This window comes from Primulina huaijiensis, chromosome 2, assembly GCF_012295235.1.
Source record: "Primulina huaijiensis isolate GDHJ02 chromosome 2, ASM1229523v2, whole genome shotgun sequence".
Lineage (NCBI taxonomy): Eukaryota > Viridiplantae > Streptophyta > Magnoliopsida > Lamiales > Gesneriaceae > Primulina > Primulina huaijiensis.
Window position 1 is genome coordinate 25,330,690 of NC_133307.1, and position 17,154 is coordinate 25,347,843.

General features: G+C 34.9%; 2 protein-coding genes across 3 annotated transcripts in view; both read left to right on the forward strand.

Moving 5' to 3' along the window:
* The first annotated feature begins 434 nt into the window (after positions 1-434).
* LOC140970944 (probable polyamine oxidase 4) lies at positions 435-7,014 on the forward strand. Of its 2 annotated transcripts, none has more exons than XM_073432952.1 (10): positions 435-923; positions 2,438-2,553; positions 2,654-2,742; positions 3,295-3,408; positions 3,747-3,834; positions 3,921-4,006; positions 4,103-4,205; positions 4,743-4,840; positions 5,458-5,887; positions 6,497-7,014. In XM_073432952.1, exons 1-10 carry the CDS (start codon positions 875-877, stop codon positions 6,812-6,814), a joined length of 1,491 nt encoding a protein of 496 aa, XP_073289053.1. In that variant the 5' UTR covers positions 435-874; the 3' UTR covers positions 6,815-7,014. The 2 variants fall into 2 exon arrangements, with proteins under 2 accessions (XP_073289053.1, XP_073289052.1); XM_073432951.1 differs by lacking the exon at positions 435-923 and adding an exon at positions 970-1,454.
* A 5,791-nt stretch (positions 7,015-12,805) lies between these two features.
* The window catches only part of LOC140957865 (uncharacterized), a 5,380-nt gene continuing 1,031 nt past the window's right edge, over positions 12,806-17,154 (forward strand). Inside the window, exons 1-6 of the mRNA XM_073415271.1 lie at positions 12,806-14,494; positions 14,719-14,725; positions 15,019-15,333; positions 15,536-15,629; positions 15,821-16,582; positions 16,694-16,838. Coding sequence (XP_073271372.1) covers positions 12,806-14,494; positions 14,719-14,725; positions 15,019-15,333; positions 15,536-15,629; positions 15,821-16,582; positions 16,694-16,838 — 3,012 coding nt within the window. The remainder of the gene's footprint in view (positions 14,495-14,718; positions 14,726-15,018; positions 15,334-15,535; positions 15,630-15,820; positions 16,583-16,693; positions 16,839-17,154) is intronic.

Genomic DNA, 17,154 nt, shown 5'->3' on the forward strand with positions numbered 1-17,154 from the left:
TATACATATATATATATTTACTTTGAACTCAACGTCATGTACTGGTTGTTAAGATGATTGCAAGGCAAAGTATACAAAACCCAAAACAGCCTAGTCTTATTGCAGGAGTTTTGACACCTGATGGTGCGACTGCGAGCCACACAAAACAATTTATTTATTTATTTTAAAACTTAAATGAAAGATAATTGAAATGTGTGGAGTGTTTTTTGAGTTTAAGATTGTGTGTAGGAGTTTATAAAAATTGTGTTGGTTTAAAATTTTGAGGGAGCAATAATGTGACGTTGTAGCTAATCTTGATTATGTCTCGTGATTTTCTTAAAAAATTAATGGACCAAATTTTTATACATTTGCCGACTCCACTGTGCCACTATCTTATGGGGAAATCCCCATGTTGCCCCCAAATACTAAAATAAAGGATTCGTGCTGATTCTTATTTCAATCTATAAATCAATTGAATTGCATCGAATCCCAGAAGAAGCAGAGGAAAAACAGAGATTGTTCGGATTTGAGATCGGGGATCGATCTATGCAACCGAGGGGAATTCTATCGGTTGGATTGTCGGGGAATCGATACACGATAGGGAAAATCATCATCGCATCGGATCGAATTTATTGTGAATGCTGTGATTATGATCTGTTTTGAGGATAAGCTGCTTTTTTCTTCCAACCTCTGCCGCATCATTGCCGGCCTTATGCTTTTCCTTCTTTACCATTCCTCCCAATTGATATCCAATTTTCCAATTCCTATACAACCGTAATTTTTCGTTTTTTTCGAAGATCAGATTAGATTTTGACCCTTGCTTGTTTTTTGCGTTCGATTGGAATTATTGAGTTTGGGAGGACTAGTGGTGATAACTCCTGTCGATTTTTGGATAATGGGGCTCCGCTACGGTGATGGTTTGCTCGCAGATGAGTTTTACGACGGTTAGTGTCGGATCTCTTTTTAATTTTTGTTTGTGTGTGCTATTAGTGATTTTTTCTGTACAAATTGTTGTTTATGTTGCTTTTCATCGGTGCTGATGATCGGTAATCGTCTGATTTGGTAAAAAGGTCTATCTAAATGATCTCTGTTGGATTCCGCTATCATTGATATGTTTATTTTTATTTTTTAATTTTATTGCTAACGCTCTTCTGAAGGATTTTATGAGATAAATATATTGTTCTGAAAGTTGTTCACGTTTGGTTCTCTGTTTTTCTGCTAATTTAGGTCTCTTTTATTGCAATTTTGGCCTTACCCTTACTGGTCCTTGCGCATCATTTAGTCAGGACCACACTGTTGCTTTTGTAGAGCTTTCAATGTGGCCAGGCCAAACATTTTTTTATGACTATTCGGATGGATATTCTGTATGTTGTATTAAATTGATTTGGTGGTAGAATAAAGTAACGCCGTTGATTCATTTTTTATGTATCTTCTTCTTAATGGTGGCTTGCTCAAGAAAGAATTTCAACCTCATGGTGAATAAGACTCTTAATTGTGCACTGAAAAATAGAAAGCTAGTTATCCTTTATTCTTCTGATTCATTAATCACAGTTCATTTGTAAGTGCCTCATGTTGTTTTTTGGGAATAAGATGGGTGTTTGGCATTATTTTAGGACGATTTGTTTTGTTAGAGATGCCTACTCACTTTCAAAATTATTCATAAGTTGTTAATTATTATTTTTCCATCAATTTAAAATGTACAATTGAGTGATAACATTAAGAAATTCTTCCAACCAATCTTACACAAAAGACTGATCGACAACCCAATTTGATGCCATATATCAGCATGAACATCTTACATAATTATTGATTTACGTTAACATAAGCTGTCAACTGATTAATAAAGAAATTTTCCAACAGCGTTGTAGGTGTAATAAAATTATTTTAAAACCCTTCAGTTTGGGAATTGGGATATAATATAGCTATGATTGACGATTTTTGGGAATCAAGGAAAAGTTGAATTAAAAGAATTTTGTGGGAAATGTGAAAATGAGGTGGAAATATGGTTTCGAAAAATAGAATGACAATCAGATAATATTTTTATGTTTACTTTTGAGGATAAATCAGAACGGCCTAGAAATTTTTTAAAATCTTGCATTTCAATTAATTTCTCACCGTTCTTTTGGTTCATGCATTGTCTGTGCTTCGGGTGGCATTCTTTGTAGGTTTTGTATTATGTGGAGATGACCAGTTTTTGTATGCATGCTTTTTATTTTCCTGATTCTAGTGGTAATCATACCTTGCGGACAATCCTCCCTGTGACAAAGTAGTAGCCTGGGGTATGGCCGTATGGGTTGTCAGTAAGAGCTGGCTGTCATGCAACTGTTGGCTGTGGTATTTTCTTTCAAAAATTAATGCTATAAAGTTAGCAGAGAGGAATTGATGTGGTTCCAGTGTCAAGAAGTGTAACCTATGCTTCTTCTATTAGCTGTTCTATCCACTTTTATCTTGTGATTAGGTACATATGTTTCTTATGCTGAGACGCAGCAAAGTCCACCGCCTTCAGTCATTGTCATTGGTGGGGGTATATCAGGGGTTGCTGCAGCGCGCATGCTTCACAATGCATGTATTAAGGTACAATATCCAAGTTTTGAGTAAAAATATCTTTTTCTAACAGTGGAACAGCCAATTTTTTTAGCTTTCTCTATTCACGTGGAGGCAATCTTTATTTTAGGTGACTTTGTTGGAGTCACAAGATAGAATTGGTGGGCGTATTTTCACCGACTACTCATTTGGTTACCCTATCGACATGGGTGCTTCCTGGCAAGTGAAAGTTTTATTTTCTTTAGAGTTTTCTTTGTTGATTCTCTTGCCTACGTGTTTACCTCGTCAACATTCACGCTGAAGCCCTACCTGTTTCAAAGGAATAGGATAGAAAAGGCGAAAAAAGAAATAGAAGTTTCATCTTTTCTAATGCATTAAATTCCAAAGTAAAATCCTTCATTAATTTCCAGATTTTCCTTTCTATTGAATGTCATAAAGATAAGTGTGATAGTTGTAGAGTATGTTTCGCTTCCATAATGCCAACAGTTGTATATTTCATTACCTTAGCTGGTGTTAAATTTATTTTTAAAATTTCTGAAACTTCAGAAACTATAGACTCGTATGTTTTTTAGGCTACAAAATCCTGGTTCATAATGTCATTCCTCTTGCTAGTGCAGCCAGAAAAAAAGAACAATGGGATATAGAATTTTTAAAACAACAGACCTAGGAAGGCCAAATATATAATATAATTTTACCTGGTATTAAGGACTTGCATTTTGTTAATTGTAATTTTTTTTGAGTTGTTTCTGCTTTTGCTCAAACTATACTTAGGTTACATGGAGTCTGCAATGAGAATCCTCTGTCCCCAATTATACGTCGTTTGGGCCTTAAATTGTATCGGACAAGTGGTGAGGACTCAATTCTTTATGACCACGATTTGGAAAGGTATGAAGTTGCTCTACAGTTTTACAACTAAATATAACTGCTAATTCAGGTAGAATATTTATAATTTTTGCCGAAAACTTGAAATGACTCTTGCCATGTCAACCATATTTGATTTCATAAGTTAACTTGAGATGGCTGTTGATTTGACAAATGTGTTTCATTATTCCAGTTAATGTATCTGTGAACACTAGTTGTTTTTTTTCCTCATTTGACGTTTCTGAATTGATTCTACAATCTTCATTTCATGTTTGCACCAGTAGTATGTTTTTTCTATTGAGAATTATTCATCATTTTTGCGTCACAATTTCCTAGTAATGGCCTTGATTTGTTCCCTTCAGTTATGCACTCTTTGATGGGAATGGTCATCAAGTTCCCCAAAATACAGTTATTGAAGTTGGAGACATATTTAAGAAAATTCTTGAGGAGGTAGATTCTGAACTTTTGAATTTTTATGCACTTATTGATTTCTATAACAAACAAGTATATTCTTTTTCCTTTTTTGTGAATTCTAGACCGATAAAGTGAGGAAAGAACATAACAACGACATGTCTGTTAGGCAAGCAATATCGATCGTGTTGGATAGGCATCCAGAGTTGAGGTATATGATATAATTAAATAAGACTATTATTTATTCTTCAGATTAATCTTCAAGACATGAAATGGGTGCTCAACACTGTTACTTGTGTGGCATTAGACTAAAAGGCCTTGCGCATGAAGTATTGCAATGGTACTTATGTAGAATGGAGGCTTGGTTTGCTGCAGATGCTGATATGATATCTTTGAAAACCTGGGATCAGGTAAGTTTCTATTCTTCTTTGATTTCAATTTTATCATGGCTTTTAATTTGGTCCATTGATTGTTCAATGCGATTGTGTTTCTGCAGAAGTGGTTATATGCATATATACTGTTTGTTTTGTTACTGCCAATTCTGAACATTGAAAATATTTGTCAATACCTATATTTTCCTAGACAGACGTTTTTTCAAAGATGTTGACCTACACTTTTCTCCAAATTTCTGTATTTTAGACGCTTATATTTTCTGTCTACTTTCATCTTAATTTTGCTGCTAGATCTTTTTATGATTACGAGTACACTTTATATTCTGGCTAATTTCATCTTAATTTTGCTGATAGATTTTTTTATGATTATGAGTCATTTTTGAAATATTATAGTTCAGAAGGTAATGTAAGTTTCTGTAAAAAGTATGCTCGGAAACCTCTATACATATCTTATTACATAAGAGTGATTTGTTAGGTTGATTGTCCAGGTCAGGAGCAACTACCATCTGTAATATTACAGTTTGCTTATGTAGTTATTGCTATTCTGCTTTTCAGGAGGAAGTACTTTCTGGTGGTCACGGGCTTATGGTTCAAGGATACGACCCAGTGATAAAGGCCCTGTCAAGAGATATTGACATACGCCTAAATCACCGGTATGCTTGCTCATAAACTGAATGGTGTAGAATCAGTCAAACAAAGCACCTATTTGTCAATGACATTATTACTACCTAATATTGCTCGATCAAGCATGAAATACCTTTAATATTGAGATAGTAAGGAGCTAAATTATTAAGGTTGGACTGTCTAAGAAGCTAGAAGTGCAAACTGCAAAGTAATGTTTGTTTACGTAAAAGAAAACTCTCGTGTTGCTGTATATTATTTGGTGTTCCTTTATTTTTTGAGAACGAAACTGAAAGAAAGATGCATGATAACAATATACAGTACACCGGGCCAATATTTTATGGTTAAATTGTTTAAGTAAGAAGGTGGTGCTTCATGGTGAAGGATAGGATGGTTTGGATTACTCGTCACTCACATTGATTTTCATATGCGAGCTTTTAGCAAGTTTCGCTTAACCCAATTGTGTCAGCAAATGCTTCTTGATGCCATTTTCTGCTTAATGTGGTTGACTTAAAAAGATACTTTAAATTTATCCATATTCGGGTCGTAGTTTAGTTAGAATTCACCTCAAGGTCTAATTCATTCGTTCACTGTTTTCTTTTCTCGTTTCTTTTGATCTTTTATTAATGTCTTTAATCATGAAATGCAGGGTTAAAAGGATTATCCATGGGTATAATAAGGTTGTGGTCACCGTCGAAGATGGAAGGAACTTTGTTGCCGATGCCGCAATAATCACTGTGCCTCTTGGGATTCTAAAATCCAACTTAATTGAGTTTGAGCCTAAGCTACCTGAGTGGAAACTCTCTGCAATAGCAGATCTTGGAATAGGAAATGAGAATAAGATTGCATTAAGTTTTGACAATGTGTTTTGGCCGAATGTGGAATTCTTGGGCATTGTTGCACCGACTTCTTATTCATGTGGTTATTTTCTCAATCTTCACAAGGCAACTGGTCACCCTGTCCTTGTCTTTATGGCAGCTGGAGCCCTCGCATTTGACCTGGAGAAATTGTCAGATGAGGCTGCAGCAGATTTTGTAATGTTACAGCTGAAGCGCATGTTTCCTGATGCAACTGAACCTGTAAGATTATGAATTTGCTAATTATCTGGATATATTATTTGGCCCGTGTTTCATAGCTCTGGGGCTTTTTTTGCAGTATTTGTAATTTTAATCTATATAATATATTTCAACTCATAAATAAAAGTGGTTCCAGATGACGATGGCATAACTATAACCTTCACCTTACTAAAGCTGCCTATGACCACTACCTCTGGTAGGCCTCTCTCCTCATTCCTCACGAGGCCCTAGAGAAACCTGTTTTGTGGGGCCTCACGCCATAATGTTAAGCTAGAGAGATGTGATATTTTGATGATTCAATATGAGCTGGAGAAGAGTTTGCCACAGATTTCTTTGTATCGAAAAAGTGGACAAAATCATGCTATCCTCTTAAACATTAATACCAGTTGGGTTCCTCCAAGTTTAATGTTATTCTTGCAGGGTGGGAGGACCCGAGGGGATTGAAATTTGTTGTTTCCATTTGAATACGTTGCATTGAATATGGCAGATAACTTTTGTTGCATGAACATAATGCAATTGTTATTTCATTTTACTTTTTTCTTCTTTTTTACTGATTATCGAGACCAGTTGCTCCGTTTTCTTTGACATAGCTATTTACTCGTCCTGTCACAGGTCCAGTATCTTGTATCACGCTGGGGGACAGACCCAAATACTCTAGGATGTTACTCTTATGATGCAGTTGGGAATTCGGAAGATATATATGATCGTCTTCGTGCAACAGTTGGCAATCTTTTCTTTGGAGGTGAAGCGGTGAGCATTGATCATCAAGGTTCAGTACACGGGGCGTACTCTGCTGGGATTATGGCTGCTGAAAATTGTCAAAGTCATTTAATGGAGAGGCTTGGAGGTTTAGAGAGGATTCCCCTTGTCGCTTTCTCAGAGGAGGAAAGTGTCGAAGCTACTCGTCCGCTCCTCATCTCAAGATTATGAGCTTTTATCTGAAGTAATTCATAATAAACACTAGCGACCCTTGAATACACAATTATAAAGCAAGAATTTTATGAACAATTTCACATACCCAGGGAGAGTTTTTTGCATAGATTATGTCTATGCTTTCAATTAATCCTTGTTTTGGATGATTTGTACGTAATTTGTGGAAGAAATTGAGAAGCCTTCGTTTCTCTCTCGAATCTTTGGTCTAAGAAGTGAAGAAATGGCTTAAAAAAAATCTGAAACCCTGGATTTTTAAGTGTTAAAAGTTGCATTTTCAGCGCCTGGTGTGAGGCGCTAAGGAGCCGGTCTGTGCCGGTCATGCTTGCTTAGAGGTGCTCCCCTATTCATTGACGGGCATTGAGGTGCCGCATTTCAGGTGCTGAGACGCTCAGTGCTCGAATTTTTCACTTCTTGAAGGTAAAGGCACCCAGTTTATGGTGCTCCATGCTCGAATTTTCATAAATTATGGGTTAACGCATCACTTGTTTTCAACTTTTTTGTCAAATACCTTCTATCGTTAGATCTTGAATACCATTTACATATCCACCATATGTTCTATCAAACCCTCACCTCAACCAATTAATTGTTTGTCTCAAATCAAACATTTTATTTCAACATCTAAATATCAATGCTTCATATATCAAACATGTATATTACAGTCACAAATGTTGCATGCATGATGTAAACTCAACACAATAACCATCCTAATATATTAAAACCCATGCTCATCATCATCATATCCAGCATCATAAGAAAACGATTTGTAAGGATGTAACGAAATCAGTTATCATTGATAGCATATTATAATTATTAAAAGATAAAAATACTGTAAATCGTGTATAGGGACGGCTGAGTATTACAAGAACATTTTTGTTGAGGAAAAATGTTGCTAAGTATGATTATTTAGTCACTTTCATGTGTAAATGATATGGAGGCCAAATTATGACTTTGAATCCTTTGGTTTGTATGTTTTATGCTTGAATTTTGTGTTTGATTGAGGTGGAGATGGATTGGATGAATTTGGTTTGCATTTCATAAGTTGCCACCAATACAAGTAAATGACAGATACGATAGAGCAAGTAATAATGACACACTGAATATGACCACAAAAGAAAAACTGGACTACTTGATGCGATCTGATCAACATTTGTCAGAAAAAACAAGAGAGATCCATATTTACATCTAATTATCAAAATATCGGGCAACCTCTAAACGTTCTAAGATGTGTATGTTTTATTGTTTCCATTTTAGTTTCCCACATCACTGTGGAACGCGTTTCAGCTTCAAAAGCAAATAATATGTTCGAATTCTTTACTGAATATTCAAAGAAGTCTGCCCCAACTTTAATGCATTATGTGTCCTGTCATTCTTTGTCGACAATGAACGAGTTGAGCAGTAGAATACTTCGAGCTAATGTTATGTGTTCTGAAAAGCAATGGTAGTGGTTGAGTCTTGGCTTGAGATTCGGAGAATTGGCCATTTCTGCAATATAGAAGTAAACTCATAAAAAATTAAAAGAATGGCAGCAAACATGATAGTTTATGCTCAGGATTATCATGGTGGAGCCAAACAAAGAATGAAGAATCATCCAGTTTTTAGCATATTCATCCAGTTTTTACTTTCAATTCTAGTTGTAAAAGATGATGATCCTAATTCATAATAGCACAATTAATTTTGTTGTTGTTCGTGAATTTTCCTTCAATTTCCTGATTTAGTTTCTAGTTTTAGTGGCTAACCGAGAGAATTATAACGAACGTACAATTCGGGGTTTCTGTCGTTTGATGTAAAAGACAGATTTCATATTTGACATGATTTCGTGTCTGACACACCTTTGCAAATTTTACGTGCAAACAATAATAATAAAATATTTTAATGATAACTAATATTATTTTTACTCGACTTTTTGTTACTCCAACTTAAGAAATAAATAAAGATGATTTTGTTTATAAATTCAAGTGCAAATGACATTGCTTTGTAGAAAGTGCAAAAAGTTTAACTTTAAACAATGGTCATATCTGGAGATGTTATAAATATATATTGGGGAAAGGAAAAATAAAATAAATTATAGTGTTCGGCTGTTTGTTTTTATGTTTGGATACAAATTTTACTTGGGAACGAAAAAAAAAAAAAAACAAAGCCTAAATTTTTCCCTCGGGCCTAGTTTTCCATTATTCAGGTGCTTATCCAATTAGCCGGAGATGACAATTCTTAATATATTAATCTCTCCGTCTTTAATATAAATATTAAATTTTTTCATTCATTTTTTTTAATATTATTTTTTCTATTTTTTACCAACATGCTTATATTATTAATTATTTTCGACATTTTTAACATTATATTAAAAACACTAATTAAATAAGGATAAAATAAAAACGTATTCGTGAAATTTTAGTTTCCAATAAATTTCTTAGTGTGTGTGAAAACACAAATAGACTTTTATATGTAGGAGTACCGAGGGAAATTTTTTTTATTTTTGATTATGTTATGGGTATAATTTTCATTTAAATGAAATTTCCCAGTAGATAATCATGTTGGTCTACGTTGGTAAAGAAAATAGTAATATAATTACTTTTCCATGCGTTTCAGAATGGGAAACTTGTTGGAAGTGAAGATGAAATTATCAAAATGGAGAATCATGCAGCTTAACTAGTCTTTAAATGAATTTCCTGGAAATTTTTATATATAACTGGACTTTTTCGTTTCTTCTTGAACAAAATATTCCAGTCCTTTAATGGTCACAAATTGGTTCAAACGAGACGGTCTCACGTGAGACGAATCGATGCGATTCATAAAAATAATATTTTTTACATGAAAAACAATACTTTATCATGAGAAGGATCGAACATGATTTTCGTATAAAAAAATTGAACCATTAGATGAAGCAGTAATACGAATTTTTTATTGGTTCAAATCTATATTAAATTTTGCTGTGTAATCATACACATATATATACTATATATAATAATACGGAAGTCATAATATATAGAAAAGAATGTCTTATCTAATTTTTAGAACTTTCCGCTTCTTTCTTTATTTGGCCCGCCCTATTTCTTTCTTTATTTTTTTTATGAGAAATTAGATTTATGTAAAAAAATCTTTAAAAAAATTTCATGATAGGAAATTTTTATTTTTATTTTTTAACAATATTTAAAATAATCGTCCGGACATGCATGTAACATGTGCATATGGAAGCTAACACACACACATATATATATTTGTGTGTCCCTGACGAATAAGTTCGATTACATTCATAAACTAATCAAAATAACTCATATGTAAGATATAAAAGTCTTTAAAATGCTAAAACATCTTACAAGCTCTAAAAACTAGCAAAGTATTTCAGATAAGCTTAACCCAACGACCTCTATAAAATAAGAAAGAGATTTTCTAATATATGAAAAAATATAGCGATGAGATTAACTATTTTTAGTAAACATTTATAAAAAAAAACATCATGTTCAATTTATCTATCATATATCACTATATAGTAAAAATCGACAGTTAATCTAAATCAATAATATAAAATATTGATGTAAGTTAATTTTATCATGTCATTTATAAAGTTAAGTTTAAGATAACACATACCAATCATTTTTGGTGGAATATAATATAGAAGTTAGGTATTTCGCCTAAAATACGTATCTTCTTATGGTGTGTCTCTCAAAATTTTTATCCCTACAGCGATGAGTTTATCGTCTCACCATGTCCCGATTGATAATACATGTTACTTATGTAAGTTTAATCAAGATTCAACAATCCAATTTCTTTTTGTTTTGTCAGATTGTTAGGACTATTTGGAACAATACTCTATTTTGGTCTATTTTAAAGTCATATCGTGATGCTCCTTTTCTTGATTGTGATGTATATTTTTCGAATACTCCACGACTCTTTTAAGTAAGGGGGTTTTGAAACTGATTGTGATTCTATGTTGGACGATTCGGTATGAGATTTGACATTATCCGAAACAAATTTAATGTTGTTGTAGTGGTGAGAGATGTCAGGGGCTAGTTCGTGGCGTGCAAGCTTGTTCTATCCGGCATCAAAGGTCAGTTGCAGGTGCGGAGCTGGTTCAGATTTGTTATGGCATGGATTTTTGTTTGCGTCCTGGTTTCGACAATATGTGTATATTTTCAGACTCCCTTGATGTCGTTCAGGCAGTGCATCGAGCTTGGTCCAGTCGGAACATTGGCATTGGAAATTCAATTCATGTAAAAGTTTGCTGCTTTCACTTCTCTTCGTCACATGCGACTGACGGCCAATGGTGCAGACACATTTTTTAGCCCACAGAGCTTTGTATCTTTTTTCGAAGATTGAATGGCTAAATGATGGTATCTTATTGTAGCTCATTAATCTTGTAACACGTACGGGTCTTACCGAATTAATTTTATGCAAGGTTTTCATTCAAAAATTAAAAAAAAAAAAACTAAATATATTTGGTAGCCGGTGGGTGGTATACGTGTACTTCGGGAAAGGAAAATTGTGTACTGCACTGTCAAGCAATGTAACATTTCGGGGGAGACAGTTTGTGTGATCAAAATTAATTGTCCGATTATCTTATTCATTTAATTTCCGCCACAAAAAAAAAAAACTCCTTGAGAAACATTAGTACTCGTCTATTGATCTGAACCACATAAAGATAATAGTACACAAGACATTTTAAATTTTTTTTTAGACGATTTTACGCGTTTATATCCGTAGGATGGATCGGTTTAATTCATATCTATCATTAAAAATAATAATTTTGGAATAAAATGTGATAATTTTTTGTGAATTGGGTCAGATTCAAGACCACCTAACAAAATTGATTTACGATTTCACATAAGTTTTTGTATTTAAATAATTTGCGTCGAATATATTTATATTGATGATTTTAATCAAATATACCGATTATTAAGAGAGAGAGTTGAAAAAAAAAATTTCAAAAGTAATAAACAACATGCAATAATAATTATGTTATTCTTGTTTTCGGATATGAAAACTATGTTTTGCGAATGATCCTAATCTTTAATTGTGAATGAAGGGAAATAATATTGTCGAGTTTGTTAGAATTATAGAATTAAATTATTTCCCTAATTATATATTTTCTTATTGATTTAAATTGAGTATGGAAGTATTATGTGATTTTGCCTTTCTTAAGATAATGAGATAATTGTACAAATATATTTAAGCATATTGTTGATTTATTGAGATATTATATTTTTGTTAATGATTTGATGAGATATGATATCAATGTTTAAATAGAGTTTATTTCTAAACAAACTCTTATCTTCTCTTGTTTAACAGATTTCCTTATGAGATAAGGCTCTCATCTATAAAAAGGAAGACCAAAGACTTTGTAGGGCTGGCCGTTCTTTCTCAACATTATACACGCACGTTGCACGTTCTGAATCTTAGAGAAGAACACTTTCAACGTTACTGTTGCCCTGAAGACTGCCGATAGCAATTGTTGCCTTGAGTGTTGGGAACATCTTCAGACAACATCCGTGACGAAGTTGGCCGAAGAGTGTTTCTGAAACTCTAGTTTTCGTTGACGTTTCTTTTGCTTTCTTATTTACATTTTAATATTGTTGGTTGTTTTAGAAAGCTTTATTTTCTCAACTTGTTGAGAAAATTGATTTTTATCATAATCACTAGTGATAGGTTTTTGTGTAAACGATTTGGTTTTCTAGTGATTAATTTTTGCCATAAGGCACCGCACAAGTATTTATACTTGTGCATATTCAATCATGTCCATAGCATTTATTTAAAGCAAATTTGTATTACAAACTTTAATTTTCCGCTGCATGTTGTCCGAGATGTTGTAACATCTGGCACAACACTTAATTCTGATTAAACACAAATTCACTATTTTACATCCTATTCTGATATTTTCATTACTTCTAGTATCTGTCGAACACCACAAATCCTTACAAGTGGTATCAGAGCTTCCACTTGACATATTAAATGCTGATTCTGGCTTTTGTTTTGTGTTGACAGAATAAATAATCAATGGATACATCACTTGCTAATGCAGCGCTTCGACCACCAGTCCTAGATGGAACCAATTACAGCCTATGGAAGGTCAAAATGAGATGCTACATAAAATCCTTAGATGAAAGGGCATGGCAGCGTGTCATCAATGGATGGACTTCACCAAGCATGACAGATCAAGATGGTGACAGCCTACCAAAACCTGAAACTGACTGGACTGCTGATGAAGTGCAAAGTTCGAACTATAACTCTAAGGCCTTGAATGCTATATTTACGTCAGTTGACACAAACATGTTCAGTTTAATCACAAACTGTACTTCTGCTAAAAGCGCATGGGATACCCTCCAAAGACACTGTGAAGGTTCCGAAAGTGTGCGACGAACCAGATTGAGAATGCTTTCTTCCAAATTCGAGATAATGAGGATGGAAGAATCTGATAACATATTGGAATATGATCGTCGCCTACGAGAAATTGCTAATGAGGCGTTCAGTCTTGGAAATCCCATCTCTAATGAACGACTAGTTAGTAAGGTTCTCCGTTCTTTGCCTGAAAGATTCAACATAAAAATCTGTGCGATAGATGAAGCCAAGGATACGAGGCAAATGGCTTTGGAAGACCTTATCAGTTCACTTCGGACTTTTGAGATGAACTTAGACATGCAGAAGAAGGATAAAGGGAAAACAATTGCATTCCAAGCTTCAAACAACACCTACAATGACCTAATTCAAATATCCCAAGAAGTCAATGAATCAGACCTTTGTGAGGACTCTAGCTCCTTTATCACAAAAAAATTCGGGGATTATTTGAAAAGAATTAGAGATAAGAAGAAGGATGCACAACCCTCAAAATTTCCAAGTCTTCCTACACCTGAAAGACCACAAAGACTTCCTGGCAAACAAAAATCTCAACCGAGGAATGAAGGCAGAGAGAAATTTGACTCAAAGAAGTATGATTCAGTACAGTGTAGAGAGTGTAAGGGGTTTGGTCACTATGCCAATGAATGTGTCAACAGATTGCGGAAAAATAAAGGCTACAATGTTTCCCTAAGCGATGAAGAATCTGATGTGGATGAGAAATACGCTGATGACGATAATCAAACCTCCTTGACTGCATTATTGACAGAAAAACACTGGCTGCAAGTGAACCCTTCAGGTGTTGCCCTAGGTGTTGCCACACCTGTCCGCAACATTTGCGAAAAATCGGTCTGTTTACAATCTACAGCTTCTGAAAATTTGAATGTAGATGATGAATTGAAAGTTGATGATGAAGATATCACTCTTGAGAGTATACAAAAACTCTATGAAGAGTTGTTTGAAGATTGGACTAAAAGAAACAAGTTGAACTCAAGTCTCATGAAGGAGAACATCGATCTAAAAGCCGTGGTTGACAAACTTGAAGTAATCCTGAGCAAAAAGGATTTGGAACTAGGTACAACCAAGGACGAACTTCAAAAGGCAACTGAGACTTTGTCCAAATTCAATTCAAGCACATCCAAGCTTGATTCCATACTTTTGATGGGAAGAGATGACAAGAATGGCTTAGGTTTCAAAGACAGTGTGTTCGAAATTGGTGAATCCTCAAATTCAACTGTTTTTGTGAAAGGAAAAGCTGATACATCAACACAGCCTCAACCCACGCCCTCAATCAAAAGTGATCCTCCGAAAAGACAACATTCTGCACCCGTTCCTAAGAAAAGAAAACACAGGGTATGTATGTCATTACTGTTTTAAGCCTGGACATATCAGGCCCTACTGTTTTAAACTCAGGGATGACTGTATGAATCGAAAGTCGAGTCGGATGTTGTCCCGAATGTTGTCCAACATTTCTCGAAACACCTCCCACCATCGACCTACAGTAAGACAAATTTGGGTACCAAAGGTAAAGACTCGCTGTAAAGTTGTCTATACTTTTTTAAAAACTAACACTGCAGGTTATTGGTATTTTGATAGTGGAAGCTCACGCCACATGACGGGATCACGAGAATATCTTATCGATTATGTTGAACAAAAATGTGGTAGAGTAACCTATGGAGGGGGAGCTAAAGGAAAAATTGTTGGAAAGAGAACCTTGAATGTTGAAGGACTACCAAAGCTCCACAATGTGCTTCATGTTGAAGGATTAAATTCAAATTTGATTAGCATAAGCCAATTGTGTGATGATAATTTGCATGTGAAGTTCGATAAACATACTTGTGAAGTTTTTGATGAAACTAACATGTGCATAATGACAGGTACAAGGTCTTCGGATAATTGCTATCAAATAGGTGAAGAACGTTCATGCAAACATGCACAAATTACTGAACTCGACCTTTGGCATCAAAAACTCGGTCATGCAAACTTCAAAACCTTGAAAAATTTGAGTAAGTACGATGCTGTACGAGGTATGCCTAATCTTTCATCTGGTATACCATATGTGTGCGGAGATTGTCAAAAAGGTAAACAGATTCGCATGTCGCATCCAGTGTTGCCAACATCTGGAACAACACGCTGTCTGGAGTTACTACATATGGACCTTATGGGTCCTATGGAAGTTGAAAGCCTCGGAGGTAAGAAATATTCCTTTGTGTGTGTTGATGATTTCTCACGTTTTTCATGGGTTAGATTTATTAGAGAGAAATCAGATACTTTCAATGTATTCAAAACTTTGATCAAAAGAATCACCAACTTCCACAACCTGAAGGTGAGAAGGATCAGGACTGATCATGGTAAAGAATTTGAAAACTCTTCATTCTCATCTTTTTGTGACAGGAAAGGAATTTCACATGAATTTTCAGCACCAAAAACCCCACAGCAAAATGGCATTGCCGAACGCAAAAACAGGACGTTGCAAGAAATGGCAAGGGTGATGCTAGCTTCGAAGAGTATTTCAAAGCGTTTTTGGGCAGAGGCCCTAAATACGGCTTGTCATATTTCAAATAGGGTGTATTTAAGAAGTGGTTCAACCATGACTTCTTATGAAATAATCATGGGAAAGAAGCCTAATCTTAAATATTTTCATGTTTTTGGTTGTGTGTGTTACACTTTGAATGACAGGGATCAACTTGCTAAGTTTGATTCAAAGAGTGATAAGTGTTTATTTTTGGGATATGCCACTGATAGTCGTGCTTATCGTATGCTTAACTTAAGAACTAGGACTATTGTGGAATCTATTAATGTTGTTTTTGATGATTGTGCAGATCTCAAGAAGAAAACTGCTGAAGATGATGTGGAAGACCTACTGGAAATTCCAATCATACTGGAAAATGCAGATGTTGCCCCAGATGTTGCAACATCTGGCACAACATGTGACACTGAAGTCACCAAATCGCAAGAAGATGCTCACAGCGATGATGAGGCAGTGGATGATGGATCGTGTATTCCAAGCAAAATCCAAAAGAATCATCCAGCATCTCAAATCATTGGAGGGATGCATGAAGAAGTTCGAACCCGAAAGAAAGACAAAGTTGACTATCGAAAAATGGTTGGACTAGTGTGCATGAGTACCATCTACTCAAAGGTTAGATTTTCATGCTTTGTATCTCAACTTGAACCTAAAAATGTCGATGATGCACTAAAAGATGAGTTCTGGATCAATGCTATGCATGATGAGCTTGAAGAGTTTGTTCGAAATGATGTTTGGACTTTAGTTCCACCCCCTGATCATGGCAATATAATTGGTACAAAATGGATTTTTAAAAATAAAACTGATGAGTCAGGGAACATCATTCGAAACAAAGCAAGGTTGGTTGCTCAAGGATACACTCAGGTTGAAGGGGTTGATTTTGATGAAACCTTTGCACCTGTTGCCCGCATTGAGTCAATCCGACTTTTGCTAGCCATTGCATGCTTTATGAAAATCAAATTGTTTCAAATGGATGTTAAAAGTGCATTTTTGAATGGTATCTTGTGTGAAGAAGTATATGTTAGACAGCCTAAAGGATTCGAGGATCCACATAATCTTGATCATGTGTACAAGTTGAAAAAGGCTCTCTATGGCTTGAAGCAAGCACCTCGTGCTTGGTATGGCAGACTGACTGAATACCTACTCGAAATCGGTTTCAAAAGAGGTGAGGTAGATAAGACTCTGTTTATTCAAAAATCCAAAGGTGAGATCCTTATTTGTCAAATCTATGTTGATGATATAATCTTTGGTTCTTCGTCTCAAAAGCATGCTAATGATTTTGTTGAGTGTATGTCTTCTACCTTTGAAATGAGCATGGTTGGTGAGTTGAGTTACTTTCTTGGTTTGCAAATTAAACAATTGCATGATGGCATCTTTTTGTGCCAAAGTAAGTACGCCAAAAATCTGATAAAGAAATTTGCTAATGAGAACACCAAGCACATGAAGACACCTATGGGCTCAAATGAAAAATTATCCAAAGACGATG

Coding starts and splice junctions, on each gene's coding strand:
- LOC140970944 (XM_073432951.1), top strand. CDS start 1,403: ATGTATCTTCTTCTTAATGGTGGCTTGCTCAAGAAAGAATTTCAACCT. Junction 2,554..2,653: donor TTCACAATGCATGTATTAAG/GTACAATATCCA, acceptor TCTTTATTTTAG/GTGACTTTGTTGGAGTCACA. Junction 4,206..4,742: donor CTTTGAAAACCTGGGATCAG/GTAAGTTTCTAT, acceptor TCTGCTTTTCAG/GAGGAAGTACTTTCTGGTGG.